At 30.3% G+C, this 12,825-nt stretch overlaps 1 protein-coding gene across 1 annotated transcript in view; it reads left to right on the top strand.

The window, feature by feature from the left end:
* The window catches only part of LOC142323419 (uncharacterized), a 28,575-nt gene extending 16,674 nt beyond the window's left edge, over window positions 1-11,901 (top strand). The window contains exon 3 of the mRNA XM_075363016.1: window positions 11,352-11,901. Within this exon, the coding sequence (XP_075219131.1) occupies window positions 11,352-11,597 (246 nt within the window). The 3' untranslated portion in view covers window positions 11,598-11,901. The remainder of the gene's footprint in view (window positions 1-11,351) is intronic.
* The last annotated feature ends 924 nt before the right edge of the window (window positions 11,902-12,825 follow it).

The raw sequence follows: 12,825 nt of genomic DNA, 5'->3' as shown, positions 1-12,825 counted from the left end.
TTATTTAGGCTAGAAAGAATATGACCATTTTTTTCTCAGAAATGTGCTTGTGTGTGACTTGTGTATTATAAATGCTATGAGGGTTACGAATTTATTTATTATTTACAAAAATAGCTTATTAACAACATATCGATGTATTGAAACACATAATAAATTATGTTATACGGCACAAACAAAAAAAAAGAAGGAATTTGTGATCATAAATACGTCACTTTTACTTGAGGTCTAAAATATCTTTTCTGACAAAAGATATTGGTAAATATGAAACGCATAACGATTCGTAATGAATAACAGTATACAGTAGAAATTGTTTTTTGTTGATCTGAATAGCCTTTTAAGTGGTGGGAATTTTTATAAAACATAGTTTTCTGAATCTACTTTCACTTATACTAACATATGTGATTTATGACACGGGTTTTTCATCATATTTTACCCAATTTTCAACCAATTTGCTTGAAAGTATTATTTTTAAAATCAGCAAACTATGTTTCATAAAGATAAAACAAAAAATTTTTTGCTAATAAAAAACATGGTAGAAATGTGCAAAAAAAATCCGCAATTAAATTATCGTAATTTCTGTACCGTTTCAGTTTTTATGTTGTTACAGGCATAAAAAATATCCAATCGTAACGGTTTTTTTTTTTGGCAGAATCTGTTAAATCTCTTTAATATACTGTAATTTTTTGAAATTTTTTTCACGAGAGGGTAGCATAAGAACATGAAGGGAGGCAATCAGATACCAACATATTTTCATGGAGCGCTAATCAACCGCGCATCATTGTGATGAAAAAAGGTTAAAACTAATTTTTTTTTAATTTTTTATTTAAGCAGTTTACCTGTGGTTGCCATTTTTGTTACAGTGTGCACACCTATTTTTGTGATTGTAAGGGTTTACAGAAAAAAATCATAACTAAAAAACTGTTGGTCCTGGAAGGATGAAACAAAAAGCAATTTATTCATATTTTCTCAAGGTAAAAGATTAGTCCAGTGGTTTATTTACCTGTCTCTCTTCTTTCTGTGAGAAAATTACCAATAAATTTGAACATGAAAAACGGTGAAATTTCACTTTTGGTAATTTTTTTCAAGAGGTAGGGACGGCATACACAGTATGAATTATTTTTTTATTTATAAGTATATGTTAGTAGTTTTACCTTAATAATATTAATGGTGATATACTTACCACTAAATTTTTATGAATTTTTGAAAACTAATTTTTTTTTTTAATTTGAATTTTGACTTCAAATAACTCTGATGGGGTTGGTGATAAAAATCTCAAATTTACACTGCTTGCAGCATTTTTGTAGATGTTTATGGCAAATAAAAATTTTTCTTGTGTATTGTACTAATAAAAAAGTTATATATTTTTTTGGTCTTCAGTCATATGACTGGTATGATACAGCTCTCCAAGATTCTCTATCTAGTGGCAGTTGTTTCATTTCGATATACCCCTTACATTACATCCCTAACAATTTCTTTTACATACTCCAAATGTTGCCTACCTACACAATTTTTTCCATCTACATATCCCTCCAACATTAAAGCGACTATTCCAGGATGCCTTAATATGTGGCTTATAAGTCTGTTTCTTGTCTGTTCTTTTAACTGCATTTTTCCAAATGCTTCTCTCTTCATCAGTTTGCCGTAACACCTCTTCATTTGTCACTTTATCCACCCAACTGTTTTTTAACATTCTCCTATAGCACCACATTTCAAAAGCTTCTAATCTTTTCTTCTCAGGTACTCTGATCGTCCAAGTTTCACTTCCATATAAAGCAACACTCCAAACATATACTTTCAAAAATCTTTTCCTGACATTTAAATTAATTTTTGATGTAAACAAATTATATTTCTGAATGAAGGCTCGTTCCACCTGTGCTATTTGGCATTTTATATAGCTCCTACTTCGTCCATCTTTAGTAATTCTACTTCCCAAATAACAAAATTCTTTTACCTCCATAATCTTTTCTCCTCCTATTTTCACATTCAAAGTTCCATCTTTGTTATTTCTACTATATTTCATTACTTTGGTTTTGTTCTTGTTTATTTTCATGCGGTAGTTCTTGCGTAGAACTTCATCCATGCCATTCATTATTTTTCTAAATCCTTTTTACTCTCCGCAAGAATTACTATATCATCAGCAAATCGTAGCATCTTTATCTTTTCACCTTGTACTGTTATTCCAAATCTAAATTGTTCTTTAACATCATTAACTGCTAGTTGTATGTAAAGATTAAAAAGTAACAGGGATAGGGAACATCCTTGTCGGATTACCTTTCTTATTATGGCTTCTTTCTTATATTCTTCAATTATTACTGTTGCTGATTGGTTCCTGTAAATGTTAGCAATTGTTCTTCTATCTCTGTATTTGAACCCTAATTTTTTTTAAATGCTGAACATTTTATTCCAGTCTACGTTATCGAATGCCTTTTCTAGGTCTATAAATGCCAAGTATGTTGGTTTGTTTTTCTTTAATCTTCCTTCTATTATTAATCTAAGTGCTAAAATTACTTCCCTTGTCCCTATACTTTTCCTGAAACCAAATTGGTCTTCTCCTAACACTTCTTCCACTCTCCTCTCAATTTGTTTGTACAGAATTCTAGTTAATATTTTTGATGCATGAGTAGTTAAGCTAATTGTTCTGTATTCTTCACATTTATCTGCTCCTGCTTTTTTTGGTATCATGACAATAATACTCTTTTTGAAGTCCAACAGAACTTCCCCTTTTTCGTAAATATTATCCACCAGTTTGTATAATTTATCGCTTCCTGCACTGCACAATAATTCTTCAGGTATCCCATCTATCCCAGGAGCCTTTCTGCCAATTCAAATCTTTTAAGCTCTATTAAATTCAGATCTCAGTACTATATCTCCCTTTTCATCTTCAGTGTACCATCTTTATTTAACACATTATTAGATTTTAATCTAATTTCTTTAATCCACTCTTCTTTCACTAATTTACTCTTCCTGTTTATAGCATTTCTTAATTGTTGATAGTACCTTTTATCTTCTTCATCACTACTATTCTTATACTTTCTACGTCCATCCATCAGCTGCAATATATCCTCTTGATATCCAAAGTTTTCTACCAGTTCTCTTTGTTCCACCTAAGTTTGCTTCTGCTAATTTAAGAATTTCCTTTTTAACATTCTCCCATTCTTCTTCTATATTTTCTACCTTATCGTTTTTACTCTAACCTCTTGCGATATCCTCAAAAATCTTCTTTACTTCCTCTTCCTCAAACTTCTCTAAATTACACAGATTCATCTGACACCATTTCTTCAGGTTTTTATACCCCAATCTACATTTCATTATCACTAAATTATGGTCGCTATCAATCTCTCCTCCAGGATAGGCTCTGCAGTCGGCGAGTTGATTTCTAAATCTTTGTTTAACCATGATATCTATCTGATACCTTGCACTATCACCCGGCTTTTTCCATGTGTATATCCTTCTATTATGATTTTTAAACTGGGTGTTGGCAGTTACTAAATTATACTTCATGCAAAACTCAATAAGTCTGTTCCCTCTTTTATTCCTTTTGCCCAGCCCACATTCACTCACAATATTTCCTTCCTTGCCTTTTCCAGTGCTTCCATTCCAATCTTCAACTATTATTAAATTTTCATCCTCTTTTATGTGTTTTTTGTGTGTTCTTTGTTAATTTCTTCATATATACACACTACTTCATCATCATGGGTACTTGTAGGCATATAGACATTAACAATCATTATCAGCTTAGGTTTTGATTTTATCATTATTACAATGATTCTATCACTGTGCATTTTGAAATGCTCTACTCTCTTCCCTATGTTCTTGTTCATTATGAAACCCACTCCTGCCTGCTCTTTACTTGAAGCTGAGTTTGTTCTAAAATCACTTGACCAAAAGTCGTTTTCCCCTTCCCACCGAACCTCGCTAATTCCTAATACATGTACATTTAACATATCCATTTCCCTCTTTAAATTTTCTAACCTACCAACCGTTTTTAGACTTCTAACATTCCACACTCTAACTTGTAGAATGTTATTTTTTAGTTTTTGGTGACCCCTTCTTTAGTAGTTCCTACCCAGAGATCCGAATGGGGAACTAGTTTACCTAGAATATTTAGAATATTTTACCAAGGAAGGAAGGAAAACAGCTGTAGTTTTCCATTGCTTTCAGCTGCGCAGTACTCAGAAGATTGAATGATGATATGGCCATTTAAGTCTTCCTGACCTACGCCCTTAACAACTACTGAAAGAGCTGCTACCCTTTTTCAGGAAAAAAGTTGTAACCTCTCAAAAATCATGAAAAACCTGTTAAAAGTAATATCATTTTGACTCACTAATTAAGTGCTCCAAGGGTGTGTCGTTCTTCTTGGCACTTTAATATTTTTATACTTATTACTACAGTTGAAATAAACTTGTTTGAACCATTCATCTGCAGTGTTCTTGTTATGACAGGCTCTTGAAGTCATCTCTAATCATCCAGAATATTAATATTCTAACATGTTCATTTATGCTTGTTGCATCTTTTAGCTTTACAGTTAGAGACTGGTCAGTCTGACATTAGTCAATGACCTTTTCTCATCTTTACAAAGTATTTTAAATTTCATACTGTGTTTGGAAGTGTTTATTAAATAAATAAGTTTTACTTAATAATATTATTTGCAAATTTTAAAAATCAGTTAAATTTTTACATTATTTTCAAATAATTTCACATAAAACAATGGAAGAACAATGTTCCATAGGAATTTATGTGAATGAAGAGAGTCATAAAACAGAGTATGGTACAGTGCCAAAAGAACTCATTAAAATTTGTGAATTTAGTGATTAAAACCAACAACTTATTTTTTTATGTGTTATATCAGTTCTCACTAGTGTTTGTAAATATCTTGGAAAAATGTTTTTTTGTTAAAATTCACTCACCTGTATGGACATTTCTGTTGTGACTCTTTGAGAACTCATAAAAAAAGTTAAGAAAAACTTAAGATAAATAGCATTAGAGCAAGCTCTTAAAGAACATATTTTTCCAAATTAAAATTTGGTTACTGAAAAGTCTCTTTTAATGTGTTAATTTTTTCAAAACTATTTTTTCTCACCAGAACAAAGAACTATATGAATGCGAACACCAAGAACAATACATTACCCCACATCACAATATTAAACAACTGGATACTGCTTGTAACATTTTGGGTGTATCACCTCCATCAAAGTTGAAAAAATTAAGCATGGATCAAAGGCCATCAGCATTAAAATTTAAAATAAGTACAGTATCTGAAAAATTCAAAAAGAATCTTGAATTGTGTTGTGACTCAAAAGTTTCTGAAAATGAAAATCAAGCTCAATCTTCTTTTCATGAATATAATGATCTTATTTTAAAACTAAAAGAAAAATGTGTTCTTGCTTCTAAAGAAGATAAGGTTAAAATATCAGTTTTTCCCCAATCGTGGACCAGATCTAAAATAATATCAGAGTTCAATCTGTTTGAATGTTTGGTTGGACTTACTAAAGAATTAATTTATAAGTAAGGAATTCTACCAGCAAAAAAGACATAAAATAGGAATTAGTAACAATACAATTAAAAAAGTTGTGTTATTTTATGAAGATGACAATAATAGCAGGCTGTGTCCTGGTAAAAAGGATTTGTTACCAAGTGTGTTGATGGTGTCAAATTGCATAAGCAAAAGCACCTTGTTCTGATAAACTTAAACGAATTGTATGTCTCCTTTAAAAGTGAAAACCCTGAGAAAAAGATTGGAAGATCAAAGTTCTGCGAACTCCGTACAAATTGGTGTATCTTGGCTGGTGCATCTGGGACTTATACAGTTTGTGTCTGCCCCCCCCCCCCCCAACCAGCTCCATCAGCTCATATTTGATGGTCCCAAACTTAATGTTGATAAGGTCTTAGTAGACATCTTTGTTTGTGACAAGGATAACCACAGCTGTATGATGAATGTGTGCACCAAATGTCCAGGTAAGCTAGCAGTGTTTGACATGGTCAACTTTTCCAAAGAGTACGATGTGTTACCAGACACAATAATATAACAATGGATTACAGCTGATAGGGCAGAGATGATTACTGTTCTTCAGACCAAAGATGAGTTTTTTGAATCATTAGTGGAAAAATTGGAAAAGCTGAAAACTCACCATATCATGTCAAAATTTCAAGCTCAGTTTTTCAAGAAGAAAAAATCGGAATTAGGTGAAGAAGAATGTTTGGTGTTGGCAGAGTTTGCAGAAAACTTTCATTTCTTCTTCAAGATGATATACGAAGCTTCCTTTGGGTCAACAGCCAAGCCACAGTTCACCCTGTTGTGTTTTATTTCAAGGAAATGATGTATTACAACACAAAAGTGTCTGTATTTTAAGTAATCACTTGAAGCATAATACAGCAACATTTTATTGCTTTCAAAAATTTTTAACATCATATCAAGGAAGTACATCAGAGCATTAAAAAATCATCTATTTTACTGATTGTGCTTCAAGTCAGTATAAAAATAAAAAGAATTTTGCTAATTTTTTAAAAAAGTCTTTGACCTTGAAGCCGAATGGCACTTCTTTGGATCACCCCATGGGAAAAACACTTGTGATGTGGGAGGAAAACCAAAAGGAGAGTGGCAAAGGCCATTAAACAGTCAGATACTAAACGTTGATGATGATGAAATGTGTTCATTTAGAAATCACAAGCTGAAAAACATCAAGTATTTTTTGATTAAATCAGATGAGTTAGCTAAAATTTCAGAAATTCTAAAATACTGTTTTGACTGCTGTGAAAGAGTTTTTGGTATTAGAAGTTACCAGAATAGTGTTCCTGTGTCAGTAAGCATTGTAAAATGTTACTTTATTTTAGACTCCAAGGACTATGAAGATCATCCTGTGTCAAGTATCATACCAGTTTCACTTAAGGGAAAAGACTCTATAAGATCAGTGGTGGATAGGAGAAGTGGTAGATATTAGCCTCAAAAATGACAATGTGCAGGTTCATTTTTTCCACCCAGCTGGACCACGTACATCATTTCAAAAATCTCAACAAACAGTGTGGGTACCAATCTGCAAAGTCCTGAGAATGTTGACATAAACTAACTACAGTGACAGGTCGTTCTCACACAATCTCAAGAGAATTATCAGAAGAGATATCATAGCATTTGGTTAACCACACTAAATAATAAGCATTCATTGCTACAAAAACAGGCTATTTCATTGAAGAATAGTTAAAATTTTGCTACAATTTATTTTTCTTTGAGTGTTTACAAAAATGAACCGATATAAAAATAAGAATAAATTCTTGAAAAAAGATGTAGGCTACTCATTGAAATCGGGTAAGTTTTACAAGCATTTTTGAATCAAAATTGTATTAGGTTACTGATGTTGGTTAAGTTATCATTAAATTACGACCTGTCATTAATAATTTATAAAAACTATTTTAAAAATACACAAGTTTTACATCAGCTTCAACAACATAGGAGTTAAATATAAAAAAGTAAAAAATCCCCTTGGAGCACTTATTTAGTGAATCAAAATGGTATCACTTTTAACAGGTTTTTCTATGATTTTTAAGAGGTTATAACTTTTTTATTGGTACAATACACAAGAAACATTTTTATTTGCCATAAATATCTACAAAAACACTGCAAGTTGTGAAAAATTTGAGATTTCTATCAGCAGCCTTGTCAGAGGTATTTGTACACAAAATTTGAATTTTTTAAAAATATTAGTTTTCAAAAATTTATATAAGTTTGGTGGTTAAGTATATCACCATTAATATTATTTATAGTAAAACTACTAACATATGAGGTGTGTTCAAAAAGTAATGAGAATTTTTGTTTTTGGAAAGAATTTTATTTGCATTAACATTATCCCTTCAAAATAGTCTCCATTAGATATATATACATACTTAATGCCAGCGCTTTTTCCAATCTCTGAAACACTTCTGGAACTTGATCTTTGGAATAGTGTTTAGTTCTTTCAGCTATTCGCTTTTAATCTCATCTATGCTTGTAAAACGACGGCCCTTTAAGGTTCTCTTTACTTTTGGGAAGAGAAAAAAGTCAAACGGGACCATGTCTAATGAATATGGCAGCTGCAGTATCATTACATTGTTGTTTTTGGCTAAAAATTGACAAACAGCAATTAAGTGTGAGCAGACACATTATTGTGGTGTAAAAGCCATGAAGGGTGTTCACCACAAATTTGAGCATTTTTTTTATTGTTTCACAGAAATGGCATTGAACTTGTAGATAATGTTCCTTATGGTTTGACCTTGTGGCAAGAACTCATGATGCACTGTGCCATTAAAATTGAAGAACACGGTGAGGATAACTTTCACATTCAACTGTACTTGTCGAGCTTTTTTCGGTCTTTGTGATCCAGAATATTTTCATCGGTTGTTAATGTGCTGGTGTGTCCAGGGCTTTCGTCATCTTCACAACCTACTTGAAAACACTTATACCACTCGTAAACCCTTGCTTTACTTATAGCGTACTCACCAAAAGCAATATTTAACATTTTTAAAACATTGCTACACTTTATTCCATTCTTATAATAAAATTTAATACAAATTCTCTGATCCATTATTCATACAAATAAAAAATTACTGATCGTACCAAAACACTGTGTTATCCTTTTGACAACTGACTAAACATCCAATATGGCTAAAAATGTACAGATACTTTTCAGACATGTTTACCAATACAACTACAAAAAAATCGCGAGAATCTGACTAATACAACCTGTGAAATTTCAAAATTCTTGTTTTTGAACACACCTACATATACATGCCTAACATACCTACATATAAAAAAATAATTCACACTGTATATGCCGTCCCTACCTCTTAAAAAAAATTACCAAAAGTGAAATTTCACCGTTTTTCATGTTCAACTTTATTGGTAATTTTCTCATAGAACGAAGAGAGGCAGGTAAATAAACCACTGGACCTATCTTTTACATTGAGAAAATATGAATAAATTGCTTTTTGTTTCATCCTTCCAGGACCAATAGTTTTTTAGTTATGATTTTTTTTGTAATCCCTTTCAATCACAAAAATAGGTTGCACACCATAACAAAAGTGGCCGCCACAGGTAAACTCCTTAAATAAAAAATTTAAAAAAATAGTTTTAACGTCCTGAAACATATAGGAAACAACTGGGTAAGTTTCAAGTTTTATTTGAATTGGTCAGACAACCAGCTTATGTTTTTTTTTGGGACAGTTCAAATGGATTGACCCTAGAAACTTATTATCAAATTATGCCGTAAAAGCTTTTTATCTAAGCGACAATGAGCTTAAATACAGTTTTTTAAAAACCAATCTCATTACATTTTTTTTTTTTTGTCTTCAGTCATTTGACTGGTTTGATGCAGCTCTCCAATTTATAAATATTATAAATATCCATAATTTAATTTGATTAAACAAACTTTTTCTTGAAACTTAATGATATATTATATCATTATGATGATTATATTTTTACTTAATAGTAGGAATCATTATGTAAAATATATGATGGCAGTGCAACACCACCTTAGAAAAGGCATTTTTTCTAAGGTGTTTTTATGTTTTTGCAACATAATTATCTGTAGAGCTCAGAAATGCACTTAATTTTTATCACTGATCATACCGAAGAAAGAAGAAGAAAATGGCCACCATTCATTGGTAAAAATTGTTCTTGGAAACATTTAATCTTCTTTGAATAATTTCTACTGTTATTAAGATAGCAGTTTTTTTTTAATTTTAAAACCTCTTAATTTATAAATGTACAAACTACAAAATGGGATGTTATATGTTCTGGTTTGTTTTATTTAGAGTATTACTAATTTAATACTTGGGGCGTAAAATTTCATTTTTTTGAAGTTCAGAGTTGTATAACTCATAAGGGACAACAAACATACAAAAAAAAAAAATTGAATGTTAAAATTTTTACTGGTTGCAATTTCTTATAACGCTCTTAATATTCCTCAGAATTTGTTTAATTTTCATCAAATCATTTACTGAAACTAAACAGAACCCAAGGATAGCAGGGGATACATATCTCCCTATTAATTGCAGTACTTGGACACCAGTCTATTCCTTCTAGGTCTTATGTTCTTTTTATTTGTATGCATGAAACTTTTAAAAATAAATCATAAGGAAATGTTTATTTTACACATGTATGTAATTATATAGCAGAACAAAAATTATAATTCTTTACAGAATACATAAACATAAAAAAATTTTTTCTGGTGTTTTGGTTGGCGTGTTTTCAACCAAACAGGCTCATTCTTGATTTTCAAACTAATTTGTATTTAATTGGTTCTGAAAACGTACAGCACAATAAATGGTGGCATTTTCTATTACAATCATGAGATCAGGAGAGTTAGATTGTCTATATTATCCACTATTATAAACCTAGTTGCTTTATTTAGGTTTATAAAAGTATAATTTTTTATTTATTGAAGCTGCCATGTAATGGCATTTTTACTGTGTTTATAACATAATTAAAATTCTGTGGGGTTTGTTGTCACGGCACATTATAGCTGTATAAAGTAGTTCACTGTCAGTATACACCATTTATTGATGATGTAATTGAAATAATTATGAATTGAATTAGATTTATAGGTAGTTGTCATTAATTATCTGTAAATATTACTGTATTTGTAGTTAATTAAAATCTTTATAATCCATTAATAATTAATTTATGATTAAGCAGAAGAAACATTAAACCATGCTGAAATACTGTATTTATTTTAATTTACTAAAGCCACATCCAGCTAGTGTAAAATTTAAATAAGATCTAAATATTGAAAAATTTCATCAGATACTATATTGATGCATCATGTAGTGCAGAGATAAAGTGATGTCTGATGGCCTGTAGGTGAAGAATTATTCTTGTTTCATTTTTTTATAATTTACAAAAAATAATATTGTCATGAAGAGCAAATATTAATTCTTTTACTCTCTATATTTGTGTTTTAAAACTTTGGGTGGCATTCATTATATTTTTTTAATTGTTGTTATTTTCAAGGATTAGTTTATTTTTTACTTAAAAATCATATATTTATGCGTTTGATTTACTCTGAGAAATAAGTTTTGTTTTGTCACTGGGATTCTACATAAAGATAGATACTTGAAAAAAATTTTTTTTAGGTTAAGTTTTTAATTTATTTGAACTTCTAAACTCAGATATAAAAACAATATTTGAAAGCTTTGCTAAATGAAGGTAGGCATAACATTTTACTGATAGTTTATTTTCATTGATCTATTGGAGTTTTGGTTGGTCCTAGGAAACTGGAACTGTGTGCAAAATAAAGTTTGCTGTATGAGTATTTCATAAAATTTCAGTTGTCTTGTTTTTATATTTTTATTCATATTCTTTTGTTTTCATATTTGTTTTTCAGGTTCACTTTCCACCTGATGAAAAGTTGACGACAGTCAAGAAATTATTGACTTGGAACTACGCATTACGTGCTGCTAGAGTAGGCCCTTGGGAAGAGCTTGCTCGTGACACAATGCGATTTCAGAATCGAATACATTGTGTCGGTGAAGTTCTACAAAGTGTTTTAGACAGTAAACACAGACAAAAGGTTTTTAAAGAACGTTTCTCAAACGAATATGAAAACAATAATGTATCAGAAAATTTATAATATTGTGATATTTAACAATTGAAAGAAATTGATTGTGTTTTTTTTTTTTTTTTTTTAATAATATTGTCATCAAAGAGCAAATGATAGTTTTGTAACATGTGTATTTGTGTTCTATTTAAAAATGGGTTGGTATTTGTTTTTTATCAATTATAAGGAATTAATACTGATATTTTATTTTATATATTTTATGCACCTTATTTATAATTAGTGAAAAATATCATTGTTATGTAAAATTTTATTAGTCATTTTGTTGTATGATTTCACATCTGTATATATCACATTGATTTGTTAATAAATTTCATTTAATTAATTGTTATGTTTAATTTGCAGTCCTGTAAAATTTTCTTTTAGGAATAGCGCATATATTTTGAGATAAATCAATTGTCTGTTTGCATAATGCTCACCACAGTTGGAGTAATAATAGTGTTAATAAATCTCATTTTTTCTTGATTTATAAATTTCTCTTCAAAAATCACAAAAAGATAAGAGAATATGACAACAAAGCAAAGACTGAACTTTGGTTATAAGAACCTTCTTGGTAACTGTAATCGTTTGAATCTCTTTTAGAGTAAAAGCAATTACCAATGAAAAATTGTATATATTATCCATTTATATGCCACTGTGGTAGTTATACTTATTTCTCTGAAGTGATAAAATCCATAAGTTTTCAGATTGAAATGCTTATACTTTTTGTATTTAAAAACTGCCATGCTGTAATAAAATTGTGTATCAATTATTGTAATAATAAGTAAAACATTTTTGTTGCTTAATATTTTTTTTACATCATGATATATAACATAAAAATGTACTCTATTTATTTTGTTTTTCTTTGAACACATATGTATATAAAACTGTTCCTTCTGTGGGAAAGTTATGGCTATGGTTTTTGGATTATATAAGGTATTTCATAATGTTCTTCGGAGTTTTGAAAATTCATTAACAAAAAACTATTTCACTCAAGAATAAAACAAGTACTGTACGAAAGGGCACTTGAAATAGTTTTTTCCACATATACTAGGCAGTTAGTAAACCATTTGCTCGCTAGGTGTCTACAGTAGAGAAAATGGCTGCCACGGAAAGGGAGAAGTCGTTTTGTGTGTTAGAATTTCACTTGTCAAAGTCAGTAATTTCTGTGCAACGTGCGTTTTGGTTGAAATTTTATAAGGAGCCAACAAGTGACAATTCAATTCGTGCATGGTATAAACAATTCAGTGAAACCGGTTGCTTG

This window comes from Lycorma delicatula, chromosome 4 (genome assembly GCF_047948215.1).
Source record: "Lycorma delicatula isolate Av1 chromosome 4, ASM4794821v1, whole genome shotgun sequence".
Taxonomy (NCBI): Eukaryota; Metazoa; Arthropoda; class Insecta; order Hemiptera; family Fulgoridae; genus Lycorma; species Lycorma delicatula.
The sequence above is the reverse complement of the archived record's forward strand: the minus strand, read 5'-3'. Positions and strand labels throughout refer to the sequence as shown.